At 31.7% G+C, this 20,230-nt stretch overlaps 1 protein-coding gene across 1 annotated transcript in view; it reads left to right on the top strand.

The window, feature by feature from the left end:
- LOC107444305 (uncharacterized) overlaps positions 1 to 20,230 on the top strand; it is a 33,945-nt gene that overhangs the window by 11,672 nt on the left and 2,043 nt on the right. The window contains exons 5-7 of the mRNA XM_087155493.1: positions 16,516 to 16,548; positions 18,980 to 19,159; positions 19,242 to 19,527. Coding sequence (XP_087011619.1) covers positions 16,516 to 16,548; positions 18,980 to 19,159; positions 19,242 to 19,527 — 499 coding nt within the window. The remainder of the gene's footprint in view (positions 1 to 16,515; positions 16,549 to 18,979; positions 19,160 to 19,241; positions 19,528 to 20,230) is intronic.

Below are 20,230 nucleotides of genomic sequence, written 5' to 3'. Positions count from 1 at the left end.
ATCGAGTGTGATGATCAATTACTAAAGTTAAATATTTTTTGGTAGAATTGTAATAATTAAAACCACCTACACTATCGATTGCAATTATTTCAAAAGGTTTGTCAACTGGGGGCATTTCCTGAAGTAACCCAAATCTTTTCTGTCTAGGTTTTTTATTGATCTGACAAGTATGACAATGTTTGTTAAAATTTGTAATGTCCAAAGTAATATTTTCCCAATAGTAAACAGGAGTAAGTAAATTAATAGTTTTTTGAATTCCGGGGTGGCCAAATTTTTTATGAGTAATTTCAAGTAATTTATGCCTTAAAGAAAATGGAACAACAATTTTGGTAAAACCCTTTTTACGTATACACAAAACATTATCTATTTTAATAAAATTTCCAGTTAAATTATCATTTTGTTGGGCTTCGCGAATTTCATCTAATTGCAAAAGATGTGAAAAATGGCTTACATTATTTAAATCAACATTACTATTGTTTTCAATATTGTCAGGAATATCACGGGATAACATGTCAGCTTCAAAGTTTAAGGTGCCTTTTGTGTATTTTATATCATAATCATACATACTTAATAGTAAAGACCATCGGAACAATCTACCTTTTAGATTTTTAACATTTTTTAACCAAACTAAAGCCGCATGATCTGTATGTATGGTAAATTTATTTCCAAATAAATAATGATAAAATTTGTTTAATGCATCAACAATAGCAAGACATTCCAGTTCTGTGATTGCATAATTTTTCTCATAGTCTCTAAGAGAACGAGAATGGAATGCTATTGGATGTAAGACACCTGAAACATCTGGCTGTTTCAAAATTGCTCCAACACCACTTTGACTTGCGTCAACAAAAATATGACATGGTAATTTAGGATTAAATATTTTCAAAATTGGTTTACAAACTAAAGCATTTTTTAAAAATTCGAATGCTTCTTGACATTTGGGAGTCCAACACCAGGGTGTATTTTTCTTTAAGAGATTATTTAAAGGTGCTCTAAGTTTAGCATAATTATTTATAAATTTATTATACACATTTATTGAACCTAAAAATCGTTGAAGAGGTTTAACATTAGTTGGAGGTTTCAAGTTTTTAATTGCTTCAATGTTGTTGTTATCAGGAGTTACTACACCATTAGATATTTCATATCCCAAAAATTGAATTTTAGTTTGCAAAAAAGAACATTTAGAAGCTTTTAATTTTAAGTTTTCAAATCTACATATTTCAAAAATTTCCTTTAGATGATTTATATGTTCTTCAAAATTATTAGAATAAATTATGATATCATAAAAATAGTTAGCTGCAAATGAAACTTTATATTTAGTGAGTATTCTACGTATTGTTCTTTGAAAAATACTAGGGGCGTTCTTCCACCCAAATGGCAATCTTAACCATTCGTATAACCCACTATTGGTGACAAAAGCAAGTTTTTCAGTGTCCTCAGGGTTGATTGGAATTTGCCAATAACCACTTACCATATCAAGCCTACTAAAATAAACACTGTTCCCTAATTTATCTATAAGAGTTTCTATAAGAGGTAATGGTTCTGCATCCGATTTAGTAATTTGATTTAATTTTCTGAAGTCTATACACAATCTACTTTTTTTATTTTCATCTTTTTTATAAGCTAGATTTACTGGAGCAGAATAGGGAGAAGAACTTTCTTTAATTATATTATGCTTTAACAATTCTTCAATTTGTTTATCTATTTCCTCTTGTTGTTTTGGGGAAGTTTTGTATGCTCGTAAGGATACTGGTAAGTCTGATGTTAATCTTACCCTTTGAGGTTCAATTCTTATTGTCCCTACATCATATTTATCTTTAGCAAAAATATCTGAAAAATCTTCTAAAATTTCCTGAAGTTGGAAATTTTTTTCATCATCTTGAATTTGCATAATTCCGTCAACATGATTTTGACAATGTTGGCCACCATTATCACATTTATTCTCAAGAACATTTGAAAATTCAAGATTATTTTCAGTTTTGCTATTTAAATCTTTATGTTTAAGTCTACTTTTTGCTTTATTTTTCTTAGAATTCTCTTTGCTTACATTTTTATTTCTGTTTATTTTCACGTCCAAAATTTTATTTTCCATAACAACTTCTTCCTTTTGTTTATTATTATTTGATTTAACATTTTTTCTCTTATTTCTACTTTTCTTATTTTTATTCTTAGCTTTATTTCCTCTATTGGTATTTTTGTTGCAATATTGGTTGTTTTGTTCCTCTATTGGTATTTTTGTTCAGTTGCAACCTGGATTTCAGGAGAAATGTGTAAAGACAAGTTGCTTTTATAATCCGAAAAAGTGATCAGTTTTCTCCGATTTTGCATTACAACTTGTTTATCACAATCAATCACAAATTTAAACCCATTACATTCCTTTAAACCCAATATGGCATAAGGTAGATCAGTATTTAAAATATAAAATTCCACTGACCTAGCTATTTTTCCAATTTTTAAATTTAAAGTACAAGTTTGGTCAAGTTGCAAAATACCTTTTGTTTGTTTTACATTAACAAAGTTCATTCTTTCTTTTTGGACATTAAGTTTTTCAAAAAGTTTAGTTGGGATGATATTTAAAGTACTACCTGTATCAATATTTAACAAGATAGTTTTATTTGTCAAAATCGGGTATTTGTCACTTTCATAGTTTTCATTTTTATTTTGTATGTATCCGGATACAATTAATTGTCAATTTCGTGGTTGGTCACTTTCTTGTTTATGCTGAGTTTGATTCTCAGTCATAAAAGAATTAGGTTTGTTTACACAATTTTGGCCCCAATGATAAGCATTGGTTATACCGAGCGTATCACAGTATTTACATGGCTTAGGAGGCAACTCCTGGGAAGCCTGGGCGAAATGACTAGTTTGTTGTTTATTTCTTTGAAACTTTTCATTTGGAATTCTAGGTCTAAATTGGGATTGTTGGTTATAACTTTGATTAGGCCGGGGAAAATTTTGATTTTGTCGAGGATTATAATTTGGATTACTTGAGTTGTTAAAGAATGGCCGCCTTGGTACCCAGCCTTGATATTGTGGTCTATATACATTAAATTTAGATTCTGGTAATTTTTTAGTTTCAGTTTGGGGCAAGACCGTAGGTACATCATGAATTATTTTCGAGACAATAGTGAGCCATTCAATTGGGGTTTTAGGTTCTTTTAAAACCAAAAGTGTTCTGATTTGGTGGGGCAAACCAATAGATAGACCCTCAATTATATGTTCATTACTTAAATTTATTTTTCGACCTAACTCTACCTTTTCGGTAAAATACGAATTTAGGTCTTTAGCTTGGCCCGAAAATTTTAAATTTTGAAAATCGTTAAAGCCAAATGGAGGTGAAAAATAATGCTCTCTAAAAATTTCAACTATTTCTTGATATGAATTACAATTAAGACAGTTATTAATATACAATTTTAAAGCTGAACCTTTAATGAATTTTTGAAAATTTCTAACTTTCCATTCGTCATTACATTTAGCATCTAGAGTTTGTTTTTCGAAGTGTTTGAGCCAGGATGTGAATTGAACACCAATGTCCGGCTCAAAGACTAGTATGTCTGGTTTATCCTGTACACTTTGATCCATACTTAATTTTTGTAAATTATCACTCAATTCTTTTTCAGAATTATCTGTATTGCTTTTGGCATTTTCATCCATTTTAAATTTGTAATTTTTGCCACTCCGTAAGGGCATTCAAATAACCAAAATAAATTTTAACAATTAAATATAGCATTTAGAAGTAAATTAAATCTCATAGTTGCTTATTTATCGTTACCTTACGATAAACACTAAAGCAAAATTTTAAAAAAATATTCAATTGATCATATATTACAACACATAATATAATCAAAACGAAACTAAATATCCTTTAACATTTTTATGCTAATAATATTAAATCAATTTAATAATATAATATTCCTCGAAGAATAAGTAAATTTCAATAATTATAAGTTTTTGAAAATGCATAAATAAACAATCAAAATAAGAACAATGAATAAAAATTAATAATCATGAAAAATTCATAATCATAAAAATTAATAATCATCACAATGAAATATCAAGAATGAGAAAAAAAAATTTCCGAATATAACCAAAATCTATTATTATTTTTGCTGTTCAAACACCACATATTTTGATAATCAAAAAATATTTGTAAATTATTATAAGCACGGATCGAAGTAAAAGCACGGATCGAAGTAAATTTTCATTATATGAATACCATTGAAGAATTTTCCATCGAGGATTATCACTAAACACTGGGAATCACTGCGCGAATCACTGTATTATCACTAAACTGTACACGCGAACAGAATCGTAGCCATTAAGATGAACTTCTGGAAATGTAGAATCGCTGTCACTTTGAAATAAGCAGGAACTCACAAATATGGAACAGATGGTCTTTAGAGGCATGGAATTCTCGAAAAGGGTAAACGAAACATTTTTTTTTTTCTTTCTTAATGTTTTCTCCATAGTCGCACCATTCCAAGAGTAAACACGAGAAGAGTTAGTAGAAAAGGGGAATAAACCATCTTCTTCGTTAAGATGAGTCACTGACTAACGCCGAAATTGATAAATTTGCAGACTAAGCTTTCAAGGTTCATCCAAATCCAATTAATTTCGCAGCATTGGCAATGAACTGCTAAGCATTCTCTGTGAAGTCTTCGATTCGTTCGTTAATAGGCTCAAATGTTCTAACATAGTAGAAGTGTGTTCTTTTAGTTATTTTTTTTTTATTTTTATGTTTTGAAGAAGCATTTAATATTATCCTGCGCCCGTTTCATCAGTTCTTAAAATCCTGCTCGGCTTGTAAAATGATGCAGTCGGACCGAGCAGGGAAACAGACACAGGATTTAAATTAAATCAGAGAAACTTTTATTTGATCATTCTTAGTTGAGTGGGAGCGAAGAAGTGATGTTTACTCCATCAGCAAACAGTCTTTCTGGTAGGGAAAATCTTGCAAAAAATCCTAAAATGTCTCTTTTTAGGGAAAAGAGGGAAAACTCAGAAATTACTATTGGTTAATTAAATATATCACGCGATTCTCACAAGGCTTAAAAGGAAAAATATCTTTATTTAAATTTATGTATAGTTGGCTAAAAATAGATTTAGAAACAGGATGTGGTTTCTTTTAAAGTATCATAAAGTGCTTCGATTCGAAGAATTAAGTAGTAATAAATTAGGAGTTGTTTTATAACGAAGAAACTAACATAAAAAGATTAATTGAAGCTTTTTATGTTACATATATATATATATATATAAACACAAATTAACATGAAAAACATGAATAAAATAAAAAACTAAATTGTAGAGAAACAAGAATGGTAAAAGCAAATAGTCGTTATCAAGACACATCTATTGCTATAAATGCGATATTTCTGAATAAAGAATAATTATCCTAAGATAAAATTATTCTTTATATGTGTCGATATCGCAAAAAACCTTATGTTGTAAAAAATCATGAAATAAAAGAAAAATGTAAAAAGAAATCAAACTTACCGGCATAAATTAAAACGCGGTTTAGGTTTAAAAGTTGTGATATATATATATGAAAAATAATGGAATATATATATATATATATATATATATATATATATATATATATATATATATATATATATATATATATATATATATATATATATATATATATATATATACATAAATATATATATATACATATATATATATATTCCGAAAAGATGGGCAAAATTTTTGGAAGTGATAGTACACACCCAAGCAAACAATTTTCATCAAAGAATGCATAGTCGAAAATAAAACACAAAACCACTAGAGGGCGTCAAAGTCTATGTTCTTATATGAGGCAAAAACACACAAAGAACGACGAAGTTAAGTTATAAAAGCAAATTTAATGGCATGTGATTACAATAATTGTTCGAAACAGTGGCCGGCAGCGGCTATGCGCGCAGTACAATGAAGATAGATAGGCGAACATTCTGAAACACCCCAGGCATATCACGAACTTTCCCTGCAGCGTCCGAAAGCTTGGCGACAAATTCTTCTGCAGATTCAATGGGAGTCTCATACATAAGAGCCTTCAGCTGTCCCCACAAAAGGCCGAGCATTTTTTAAATATTTTTAGACATTGTAGCACTCGAATCAGTAGCTTTTATGCATGAATTGTGACGAAAAATTTGCATACGAGCTCTTCTTCTTTCCACAACATGCAAATAATAACTCGCAGCGCAGTAACTCGCAACAGGAATGGGGCTTTTACGTTTGCATCAAACAACTTTCCAAATGCGCCAGCACCTTTGCGTTTTGTTTTCGACCATGCATTCTTTGATAAAAATTGTTTGCTTGGGTGTGTACTATCACTTCCTAAACTTTTGCCTATCTTTTTAGAATCACCCTGTCACCATATGTTACCGGCAAAGTATGAAATGATTTATATTTCATACATTTCCTAGGCATTCTATAGATTGCCAAATGAGAAACCGGCAAAGTAGAAAATAAATCTCAGATTCGTTTCAAATATCACTTAGAAAGGCTCGTGACTTTTAACGCGTGGCTCGTGACTTTTGACTAATAACAAAAATTATTTTTTTACTGTGCTACATGGAAATGGAGAAATTTAATGAAATTTACATGGAAACATTTAATGAAATGTAGTTCAAAATGTCATTCAAAACTGCCATGTTGCAACTAGTAGGTTAATTTAATATTTTTTATATGAAAATTTCCTTGATAAGTAATGCTTAAATTTTGTTTCGCGTAACTTTTTAATTTTCTTTCCACATTTTGAATAAATGTTTTTCAATGACACTCTCAGTATTTTTTCAGAATAGTATTTTTATTTTTGAGAAATGCATGCTACTGTGAATGACCGAAATCGGTTGTTTGAAATTTATTCGATATTTTAATACTTACTGACGATAGATTAGAAGAAACATCAGTGCAGGGTATACCGGGCAGTGGCACTTGACCTTAAAAAAACATCAGTGTAGTGTATACTAGTATGAATACTAGAACTAGTATGACGGGACCTTTGCTAAATGCTCAAAATATATACTAGGTATATATTTTGCCATTATATATGCGCCATTGCACGGCATACATTTGCCCGGTATACCTTACACTGATGTTTTTGTTAAGGTCAAGTGCCATTGCCCGGTATACCTTACACTGATAGTTTTTTAAGGTTAAGTGCCACTGCCCGGTATACCCTACACTGATGTTTTTTAAGGTCAAGTGCCATTGCCCGGAATACATTCGCCGGACACTCCAAACACTGATGTTTCTTCTAATCTATCGTCAGTAAGTATTGAAATATCGAATAAATGTAATTATATCCTATATTAAATTAAATATCAAATCGGATGTAATAAATATTTCTGACATTCACCAAAGTGACTGTGTGATTGTCAACATTCACTGGTGAAAGTCAGCAACCACCAATTTCACTTATTCACAATAACATGCACATCATTTACATAATAACCTCATCAGAACGTTTATTACATACTTTGCCTAAATAGCATCCGGCATTGTATAGAATGCCTAGGCAAAGTATGTAATACTTCTCACATTTCATACTTTGCCTAAAAACGTCAGGCATTCTATACAATGCCGGCGTTTCATACTTTGCTGGTAACATATATATGTATATATATATATACACTGGTGGACACTGAGGCAGCTCATTCCATGATAATAAAGTATGCAAAACAAAAATGAAAATACCATTCACTGGCAAGTCCTATTGCCAATAAATCCAATGTAGTCTGAACTTAAGGATAAAAGATGACAATAATAGTGAGGCTTGTACAGTTTGCGTTGCCTCTTATATGGTGTATGGTCACCCCTGACAGACAGACAGCATGCACAACGAGTATGCATGCTGTTAATAAGGGAGTTAAGGAGGACTTGTGGAAGATCCTCTCATTCTTCTACCAGAACAATTTTTAACTCAAGAATGGTTCTGAGGGGAGGTTGGCGCATTGCAATAGCTCACCCAAGAACATCCCAAGCATGTTCAATAGGATTCAGGTTAGGGAATTTAGCTGGCCAATCCATTCGTTGAATATCCTCGCCTTCCAGATACTCATCAACCATGAGAGCCCTATGTGGTCGCTCATTTTCGTCCATAAAAATGAACTCAGGGCCTACAGTGCCCTTGAAAAGACACACATAGGGCTCTAGGAACTCCTGCCTGTACCTCTGGGCACTCACGGAACCATTGTCAAACACATGGAGCGGTGTGCGGGTATCTTGCATGATCCCTGCCCAAACCATGAGTTCTCCAACTTCATAATGGTCCCTTTAGATAATGTTGCTGGGATGGTATCGGGTCCCAGATTCCCTCCATATCAATAACCGTCCAGATATATATATATATATATATATATATATATATATATATATATATATATATATATGTAGCCCCGCCCAGCGGGTACCCCCACCCACTGTCAATTTCATATGTATAGAATATTTTTTCAAGTCAATGGGCCATCGGACATTAATTGTTATATTAAAAAAAGATTATTTTCAAAGTTTCAAGTATTTATGCAGCTGGTAACATGGTAAACAATAGTTTTGAAAATATGTTGAATACAATAGTCGTGAAATTAAGAAAAATTGGTTGAATGTTTCGATTAAACTTCATTTTAATGCTAAAAAAATAATTTTTTCTATACATACAGCATTAAAGTATGTAGTCTTAAGTTTAATTTGCACAAAGAAAGAAGTTTGTATGTAAGAAATTGTTCGAGTAATTACAAATTTACAGAAAAATTGGATTTCGGGTAGCCCCGCTTACATGAATGTCGGATATCACCGCCCAATTTTATTTCGTCGATAAATGTACGGTTGCAAAGATTATTATTTTATTGCTTCAAATTTGAATGTTATATGCATTTTTAACGACAAATATATGTTTTAATATTATATGAAACATAAATTTATATATTTAAAAATGAAAAATTAAATATTTTTAAAATGTAATTGATATATCCAAATTAAATTTAATATCAAAATCATAAATATTATGATAAGCTATTTGCTTGCTTATTTATTCTCACTTATTTGTGAACGAATCAATCTACAGAAGCATTTGAATGCAATCAAAATACAAAGTGAATTTGTAATTTTATAAGAAGTATTTTATATTAAGTTTATAAGAAGAGATCAACCAAATAAGTTTATATTGAAAAACAACTATTGTTATTAATTATTGTTACTTAAATTAAATGATTTTCGTTAAATATTTAATATAAATATATATTAATATTATAATATATTAATATATATTAATAATGATAAAAAGTATGACATTTGTTGTTATTAAATGATAGAATTCGCTAAAAGTATATAAATATGTAATAAATAAAATAATTTTGTGATAAAAATGATAAATGAAGTTTATCTATTGTCAATACATTGGTCATTCTCATTTACACCTGAAAAAATAGCCAAAAAACACAATTTATTGTAACTGGGCGGGGCTACCCGACGCATTTTGAAAAGAGCTGAAAAACATGTTTTTTTGAATTTCTATTTTTTTAAGTTTAACTATTCTTTATTTGGTTTATTATTTTTGCATTATTTAATTAGATGATAAAACAATAGAAACATACAAAAATGTTGATTATTACTCAGTATTATACAGAAATATAAGCAATACTCCTTAAGTGAGCGGGGCTACCCGACTCTCCCCTATATATATATATATATATATATATATATATATATATATATATATATATATATATATATATATATATATATATATATATATATATATATATATATATATATATATATAAACGCCTTTTTTGTTGTTTAAAAAAAATCCCTGGAATTTGATACCTTAAGTACTGTTGTGCCAGCTGTAATTCTATTCTGAGTTACAAACATCTTATATTTAACCATCAATATCTCTTCTGATTGATACTGTTAATTTCCTTTATAGCGTTTGTTTGCATTTAGTTCATTTCTAAGTAACTCTGTTTTCTGGATTTCATATTTAATATTCTACCTATTTGTTAAAACTCTAATTCGAAAATTTTGAATATGTTTGCTTATGTGATTTAACTGTTGCGCGCACTTTGAACTTTCGTAGTGTCCCTGTACTGGGGCGGGACTGGGTTAAGCTAGTTATCAATAGTCGTAAACCAAAAAAAAATTAGGTGGCTGTTCAGCGACGTTTATGATAGAAAAATAAACAAAAAAAAAATCGTGAGATAAAAACTATAATTTAATTTTTTTCATAATAAGTTTCGTTTTTGAAAATACTCAAAATTGCAACTCTAGAATTTTTAAAACAAAGAAATTAGACCTGCTAAATGTGAAAAATACTACAGTGAATTTATCACCTACAATGTTGCCCAATTGAAACTAATTTCTATTTAAAAAATAAACGCTGTTGTTTTAAATGTTCCAAAAGCCCCAATTCGTTCTACTAACTAATGTTTTTACAAAAATATATCCATAAAAAAACTTTTTGAAGAGTGGCAGTAATTTTACGTTTAAAAAAATAATATAGAATCAAATATGTAATTTCCCTTGCAAAATCCGAAATTATTTCAGTTTTCAGGATTTTTACTCATAGTGAAAGGCAAGAAATTGAATTTTCAACTCAAAATTAATTTATATATGTCAGTCGTAACCTTTTACAAAAGAAATAACGCAAAATTCTACAAAAACTAATTCACCATTTTATTATTCTTTTTCATCCATTGTTCAAAAAAAACCAAAACAAAAAAAAATGATCATATCTCTAATATCAAGCTTTTAGCTCGCAACATCAGAAAATGCGTGTTATTACATCACGTGACCCTGACACCTTCCCCCCAGAGTCATATTAGATCCAAAGATCGAATATGGCAAATAATTTAAGGGTCACACTTTACACATAAACAAACTATGTTTCACATTCACCCAAATATTCACTGAATCTTAGGTTTAACTTAACACTAGGTATTTACTTTAATCACCTAATAATAATAATAGGAAAAAATGTTCAGAGTCTTATTTTAGTTTATATTTACAGTCTGGACAATGCATCTGCATTACTAAGTTTCGATCCTTTGATGTGACTTGCCTCAATATCATGGCGTTGAATGGCTAACGCCCATCTCTGCAACCTCGGGCTTTGGGGTGTCGCACTCGTCAGAAATACTAGGGGATTATGATCAGTTAATAAAATAATCTTAGCACCACAGAGTAAGGTTTCAAATCTCTGCAAAGCCCAAATAATAGCATAAGCTTCCCTTTCAATTGTAGACCATTTCTGTTGAGTTGAATTCAGCTTCTGGCTACCGAAAGCTATGGGACGAATATTTCCTTCTTCATCTAACTGACCTAAACAACATCCGACCGCATTTTGAGATGCATCCGTATGCAAGTAGTATGGTTTCTCTATGTCTGGGACTTGTAACTCTGCGATCTTACATAGCGACGTCTTCAATTCCTTGAATGCCTTCTCAGCTTCTTCGCTCCAAGGAATCTCATTAGGAACTTTCTTTTTAGTAAGCTCTGTTAGTGGAAGAGCAATCTTTGCGAAGTTTGGAATATACTGCCTGTAAAAGTTGCATAATCCCAAAGCACTTCTCAGTTGTTTTTTGGTTTTGGGTGCCTCTAATTTCTGTATTACTCTTATTCGTTCTTTGTCAGGAGCATGTTTACCTGAACCAATAATATGTCCTAAGTATTTAACCTTTTGTCTAGCAAATTCGCACTTTCTCAAGTTCACGGAGAAATTAAAATATTCCAATCTCTTAAAAACTTCTTCAAGATGAATCAAATGTTCCTCCCACGTATCAGAAAATACTGCTAAATCATCGATATAAGCACAAGTGAAATCAGACATGGACTGAACCACTTTAGACATAGCTCTTTGGTAGGTTGCAGCAGCATTTCTTAATCCAAAGGGTAATACATTCCATTGGTACTGGCCTCGGTGAGTTCGGAATGCTGTGAGGTGTTTGCTGCCGTTCTCCATCGGTATAGCCCAATATCCCTTCAACATATCTAGCACAGTAATGAATTTCTTCTTTCCTACTAAGAAATTCAACTCCATCATATTTTGCATTGGATATGCATCCGGAACGGTAAGAGCATTCAAACTTCTGAAATCAATGCATAACCTGATTGTTCCGTCTTTCTTATGAACACATACTACCGGGTGTGCTATCTCACTTACCACCGGTTCAATCAGTCCTAACGCTAGCAATTCATTGATCTGTGCATCCACTTTCCCCTTTAAGTTTTCTGGTATCTTATACGTTTTTGGTTTCATCGTATCCTCCTCAGCTTTCAGCTTTATCGCATGTTTCCCAACTTTAGCTATCCTTATCTTCCCCGAAAACAACGTTTTGCGTCTATGTAAAAGATCTTTCAATTGATTTTGTTGCATTTTGGGTAAGTAATCCAAATTTAATCCTTTCAATGCTTCATAGCTTTCCACATCTGTAGGAAGAGTTGGTGTTTCGTATATTTCACCAAATTCATCATCAATATCATAGACAACTCCAACTGTTTGAATTCTCGCTTTGTATTCTCTCATTTTGTTAACATGTAATAATCTTAAATTTCCTTCAGGCATTTGCAAATAATACGAATTCGGTTTCACTCTTCTAATTACCTTTACTGGACCTATCCATCTGGCATATAATGAATTGGATGAATCATGCATTAGCACAAGTACTTGATCTCCTGGCGCAAATTCCCGGTATTTTTTCCTTCTATTGTAATATTTGGCATAATTACTTTGTTGCACATCACTTGTTAACCTTGCCTTTTCGGTTGCTATTTCTAATTTTCCTTTTAACTCTTTTAAATATTCCTCCGCTGATCCTTTCATATTCAAAGGTAAAAACATATCTCCGGCCCAAATTGACTTCAAGATAGATAACGGGCCTTTCGGTTCTCTCCCGTACATTAGCAGAAAAGGTGGTACTCCTGTAGTTGCATTTGGAACTTCTCGATAAGCCCATAGTACAAATGGTATATGTCGATGCCAATTTCTTCCTACTTCTCTAATAATGTGATGTAGCATATTTTTGAAAGTTTGGTTCCATCTTTCAATCAATCCGTTCCCTTCCGGATGGTATGGCGTTGAAAATCGCGGACAAGCTCCTAAAACCTTCAAAAACTCTTGCGTTAAACTTGCCGTAAAATTTGTCGCATTATCCACCACGATTACTTCTGGAATTCCTGTCCTACAGAATATTTCGAGCAGTGCTTCACATGTATTCCTTGCCGTTAACGATTTGAGCGGGACTGCTTCAGGCCATCTTGAATGTTGGTCCATCAAACAAAGGATATATTTATGTCCTTGTGCTGATACTGGATCTAGAGGACCAATTAGATCTACGTTCACCACTTGGAATGGAAGTTCAGGACGTGACACAGGTGTTATCGGAATTTTGTCTACTGAACGAACAACTCTTCTACCTTGGCACCCATGACATGAGCTACAATAAGCTTTAATTTCCTTGACCATCCCTGGCCAATAAAAGGAAAATTTAATTCTTTGAATTGTTTTACGAGCTCCTAGATGTGCTCCGAATACTGACTCGTGGGCAATTTCTAGTATTTTACCTTTTCTAATTTCGGGAATTACTAATTGTTGTATTCTATTCCCGTCCAACAGCTCTTCATGGCATAGTATATTATTTTGTATCACATACCCTCCTTTATTTTGCTTCCCCAATTTCCATGCTTCTTGGAGAGTATCGCAACTTTGTTGTTGTATCTTGAATCGTTCGGTTTCATTTCCATTCTTTTTATCACCGCATTCACCTACTGTTGGCTCCTGCTGCTCTTCTCCGTCACTTGCACTCATATATAACTGCTCCTTTCGGGAATCTGATCTTAGCTTCATAGCAGCAGTAAAACTGGGATTGTATACTCTTTTTTGTTCTAATAATGCCTCATAAGTTTCAGCATCCAACAAAATGTCAGCATTTAACCCATTGACGGCTGCTATCATCGTTTTAATTATAGGCGTAATATATCCTTCCGTTACCAAAGCGATTTCCACTTCTTTTAATTCAGCTTTTAGACTTTCGCCAAACGCAGGTTGTAGTATTATATGTCCTTTGTAATCCACTTCCTTACCCACTATATCGTTTTTAAATACACTTATTTGTGCACCAGAATCTACTACAGCTTCGTATTCATTTCCATTATATGAAATTCTAACTTTCTTAAGGGCAGCTATTTTTGGTTGAACGCCTTTACATTTTTTGTTTCCTATCATGACTTCACCGTTAAATCTTGCAGTGACTACTTTGCTTTCGATATTTCCATTTCTGAGTACCTTAACTTCGGATACTTGCCCTTCCGATACTTGAACCTCGGCCACTTTGCCTTCAATGTTTCTTCTCCTCTCTTTATTATCTCGACAAAATCGTGCCAAGTGTCCTACTCGTCCACAATTAAAACATGTGACTGGATTTTGGGAAGAACTCCGCTTATCAATTCTGCCATGGTTGTTATGCTCATGTTTATATCCTTCTCCAAATGTATGATATCTTCTACTAACCATGTTTGGTTTTTCCCGGTATAAGTTCCTATATGGTTGAGAAGCAATGAATTTAGTAGTTTGGTTATATTTCCTTGCATTCTCGTACTCATCTAACTTCTCAGCAAGTGTGTCAACTGAGCAAATTCTACTCCACTCATCAATAAAATGATTTTGTATGTCTCCAGGTACTCGTTCTTTTATCTGTTCGACAATGACAAGTTGTTTCAGGCTGTCGAAATCATTAATTTTTAGTCCCGAAACCCATTCGTTAAAATAGTTCGCCAATTCAAATCCAAAATCTCGCCAAGTGCTCTCAGCCGCTTTACAATGTCTCTTAAACTTTATTTTAAATGCTTCTGGGCTCAATTTAAACCTTTTCAATAACATACATTTTACATGTTTATAATCATTTGCTTTTTCTTCAGGCTCCCTTGCAATTAAATTCGCCATTTCTAGAGGCAATAATCCAACAAGATGCGTTACCCAATCTTCTTCTTTTATATGGACTCTTCGTGCTTGTCTTTCAAACAATATTAGATAAAAACTTATATCACCTTCTTTTGGATCAAAAGTACGCATTAATTTTTGCAATCCACCAGGTACATGTTCTCTTGTTTCTTCATTTCGAGAGCTGCTCGTCTCTCCTATAGTACCAGTATGTACCAATGAAGCTTCTATCTTCAACCTCTCCAATTCATATTCCTTTTCTTGCCGCTTTAATTCATCTTCCCTTTCCTGTTCTCGCCGCTTTAATTCACCTTCCCTTTCCTGTTCTCGCCTCTTTAATTCATCTTCCCTTTCCTGTTGCTTAATTTCATATTCTTGTCGCCTAATTTCATCTTCTTTTTGTTGGCGCTTTATTTCTTCTCTTCCACTAACTATTCTTTTTAATAATTCCTTCACAAACTCCTCTTCGTACTCCGTACTTGCCAATATAATCTTCTTTAATTCGGTAACTCTCATGTCTTCCGTTGCCGTTTCTCCTAACTCTTCCGCCAAACACTTCAAATCTACTTTTAAAGCTCTTCCTAAAAATGCCATTTTTCACCTACTACTTTCTAAACTGCACCTTCTTACAAAAAAAATGCCACTTCCTAAACCAATTTCAAGACAATCTAAATAACTCACTATCTTCCATCAAACAACTTGAAATTCATAGAACAAACAACTACCAATCTTTTATTTTGAAATCCATTGGGGTTTCCCCGCGCATTTGTCAGTCGTAACCTTTTACAAAAGAAATAACGCAAAATTCTACAAAAACTAATTCACCATTTTATTATTCTTTTTCATCCATTGTTCAAAAAAAACCAAAACAAAAAAAAAATGATCATATCTCTAATATCAAGCTTTTAGCTCGCAACATCAGAAAATGCGTGTTATTACATCACGTGACCCTGACAATATAAAATCATGATTTCCGATTACCAAAACAGAAAGGATCTTTCCAATGATTTAAGGCCATATTTAAATTCAATAGAGCTGTAAATTTAAAGCAACTCAAAACATATTATTCGTTATGAATAGCGTAAATGAATAATTGTTTAATAAATACATAACCTGCCTTTTAAATGTGTTTTGGAAACTTGTAACTATTTATTTTTCTCTTTAACAGTTTGCTTTGATATTAATAAAAGAAAGTCACAGTCCGGAAAGATCATTATAGAGAACAATTTTCTGTTAACAAAACGATTTCAAATTATCATAACTTCACCTACTTACGTAAATTGTCTCTTTCTTTTTTCAAAAGATTCTCTCGCTTTTTTTTAAAAAATTTCATTCAAGATTTTGAACGATATATTTTCGAAAAATTACCGTGGCTTCTTGATTCTTTGAGAATGTTATTTATTTTACTGTAATTTGAAAGAAATAACTTGACAGTCACGTGGGTTTTACATTCGAGATTCCTTAGCAACTTTTGAGTTTGAAAGGACTATAAAAGCTGATGCTCAATTCAAAGATTTCACAAACCACAGCTTCAGAGTACTCTTACGAACTCTTCTATATCTTATCCTATTTTATTCCAGGTAGAAAGTTTTAAAAGAAAAATGCTTTCTCAGGTAAGATTTGAATAACTAAACTTTTTATCTAAAAAAGGTAACCTAATTTTGCAATTATTTTATTCGGAAATTAATTGATAAAATATATAAATTTTAGTACATTGCTTTCGAAATTTTATAAAAGTTATTATTTTATTTTAATGATAAATAAGAAAAATAAACAAAATTCAAACTATAGATTTTTGTATTGATAGGGATAAAAACAACCTTTAAAATTGATATTAAAAAATTTTTTTCCTTGCAAAAAAAAAAAAATTGTACTGTGCGAAATTGTTGAATTATTATTTTCAAAAAAGATATTTTCTGTTAAAAACCTATTTTATGTATACAGAATACATGAAATTATTGATATACGTCGCGTATATGTTTTTCATATTAATCTGACAAAAACCATACACATTACTAGAGATGCATTCAAACTTATTTTTTAAAATATATTTTGCCAAGCCAAATGTTTTTCATTCAAATTTTATTGCTTTGTGCAATTTTTAAGAAAAATTTAAATAAAAAAATTTTTTTCAAATATGCTGAGATGGTAACGCAAAATGGACTTCAGGGGCTGGTACCCCCGGACGACGTCAGCTTCGGTTGTCATTTTTATATTTTTCATATTTTTTTATTGTTTACTTCTTTATATTTTCTATTGGTTGCAAAAATAGCAACACCGATTAAATGTTACATATAAGTTTTTCTTACTATAAAAAAAGCTAAGCATATGAAGTATTATCTGTATATGTATAAACATAAGTGTTGATATAATTAAAAATATAATCAGAACAAGAAAACAAATAAATGTTAATTTCATTAAGATGTTGAAACTATTGAAAAGTGTTCTTCACTGGAGTTTTAATTTAAATCCTTACAATTTTTAACCAGATTGGCGATATAAGAAATATAATATGTCGTAAATTTATTAATTTGAAATAAATGTGGAAATTTTTAAAGTATCCTCTTTATAGGAATAATAAAAATAGAGGAAACACAATATAACCATAAGCATTTTTATTTGATTTAAATGTGAAAACCAAGTGAACTTCTGTTAGTTTTGTGGAAATATAATGTGTTTATAAATATGTTTATTTTATTTAAATGTGGAAATTATTAGAGCGTAGGTTCGAGATTATTAAATATCTGTTATTATATTGGTAATTAAATATCTGGACGAAATATTTATTTTATTTAATTTAAATCAAAAAATATTTTAAGTATCTTCGTTATATGACTAGTAGAATTAAAAGAAGCACAATATACACATAAACATGCTTATTTGATTTAAACTTGGAAACCGTGTGAACTTGTTTGCTAAAGAACTTTAACTGATGATGGGAATATAATGTTATCGAAAATATGTATATTTCATTTAAATGTGGAAACTTTTAGAGTGTAGATTCAAGATTTATTAAAAATCTAAAGAATAATATTGTTCTCATTTGATTTGAATGTGAAGATCACTAGAACGTATTCTTTACGATTTTGATAAAATAACAACCGGAAAAAAGATCCGTAAATTTTCCGGTGTTTACGTTTTACTAAGGATCCTTTGAAAAAGTAACCTCTGTAGGGAAGATTTTTAAGGGAATCTCACGTGAGACTAATATTTACAACATTGATATTTGCCTCACTATTTTAAAAGCAATTATTCAGAATCGAAGATTAAGAGATTGGATAAAAACCTCTGAGTTGGAAGTATTTAAAAAATGTTTTGAAATATGTGTCACATATTTCAACAGCTAGATTAGTTGATTACGGTGTCGAGAGAGAAATATTTTATCTGAAAATATTTATTCTCGCACAGTACAGTGATGTACTCGTTTGTGCCAAGAAATTTCACAGTTAGAAATTTCTTGGCACAAACGGTCTAATAGCAATTCATTTAATTGTTATTTTACCATGTTCAACAAAAACAGTCAAATAACCATAAAAAGCATATAACTATATTCAAACAGTTAAAAAACGTTTTTTTTCTCATTATCTTTCCTAATGCTGTTAAACAACCAGAATTCTATCTGAGCCATCTTGGGCCACCTTATACATATAATTTGTTCAGATCATCTGAATGCATACTGTAGCTGAGAGGACTAATCGGTTCATCTCATGACCTGTTGAACCGATGTTCGAATCCCTACCTTGGTACTTAAATTTATTTTTCATTCCTTCATTACATGAAGAGTTGACTTTTTTTTAAAATTTCATTACAATGATATTCGGTACGATTATTACCCACGGAGAAATAGCCTATTGACAAGGTTTGAAATTTTATTTTTTGGTAAAAGTAGTAGAAAAAATATGTATTTTTTACATATTATTGTTAAAATTCTTTTAATGACAGGTTCGAAGAAGAATATGCAAATTTGAAAGATTAGGAAAAGAATATAAATTTTTTTATGATTATAAAAAAAAATTATTTCATTTGAAATGTTCACTCTTTCAGATCGTCATCTTTGTCATAGGACTAGTTTGTACAGTTAAAAGCTTAGGAGTGGGCCCAGCTGGATCTGGAGGTTATGGGGGAAGTATGGGAGGCTATGGCGGAAGTATGGGTGGCTATGGAGGAGGTATGGGTGGTTATGGAGGAGGTATGAGCGGAATGGGAGGATACGGAGGAGCTATGGTGAGATACTTATAAAATGATTCGAAATCAAATTAGATTTCAATAGACATTTGTTTCACACTAATTTTTTTTGTATTATTAGTCTAAGCCTAAACCATACAGTTTCAACTACCTAGCCAATGGCATGGGTGCAAACAGTTTCAGAACTGAAGAGGGAGATTCTAGCGGAAATGTGCAAGGATCTTATGGCTATACTGATGCTCAAGGATTGTACAGACAAGTGCAGTACACAGCCGGTGCAGCTGGATTCCAAGCTACAGTGAAGTCCAATGAACCAGGTACAGACAGTAAACCAGAAAGTCCTGCTGATGTGAACATGATAGCCGAACCTGCACCTGCAGGAATACAAGAAAAATACACAAGACGAGGTAATAAAAATGCAATTAGGATTAAAATTATAACTATTTAAAGTAAAATTAAAAATTTTCAATTGCTGAAAGGAATCATTATATTAAACATTTTTAAATATTAAATTAAATTTATACTTTATTTATAGTTTAGTAGTTATAACAGTTAATTACTAACTGAAGTTATTGCATCAAGGTGAAGTTTAATGGAGGACACCTGTTCATTCACAATAATTCGTTTTTGAGCTGCTTTCAGCAACTATGAATTGACTGTTGCTCATATTTCCTTCACCAATGATAGTTAAATAAGTTACTAAAGTTTTTCTTTATCTTTCACTGTTGTGAGTCAGTTGGCAGAATGGTACCTAATCGCACTCTCATGCCACAGGTGCTGGATTCCATGCTCGTGTCGGGCAAGTTTTACTCAGCCTTTCATCCCTTTGGGTGTCTATAAAATAAGTACCAAGCATGCTCGACTGAACACGGCTTTCCGCATTCAGCTGACCACACAATCGAAACATCTGCTCCTGCACTCCAGAGCTTCGGTCAAAAAAACTGAGATAGCAACAGTAGGCCTTGGCCTTCTACGAGCTATCTCGCCACTAAGTTTAAATTGAGTTTAGCGCGTTGCATTTAATATTCCGAATTGCATTGTCCTGTACATAGCAAAATTAGTTTTTCCATGAGATTAGATTGAAAAAATTTTCTACACAAGTTTACGTTG

The sequence above is a fragment of the Parasteatoda tepidariorum genome, chromosome 2 (genome assembly GCF_982258835.1).
Source record: "Parasteatoda tepidariorum strain Cologne lab strain chromosome 2, Ptep-v5.0, whole genome shotgun sequence".
In the NCBI taxonomy this organism is placed as follows: Eukaryota; Metazoa; Arthropoda; class Arachnida; order Araneae; family Theridiidae; genus Parasteatoda; species Parasteatoda tepidariorum.
The sequence above is the reverse complement of the archived record's forward strand: the minus strand, read 5'-3'. Positions and strand labels throughout refer to the sequence as shown.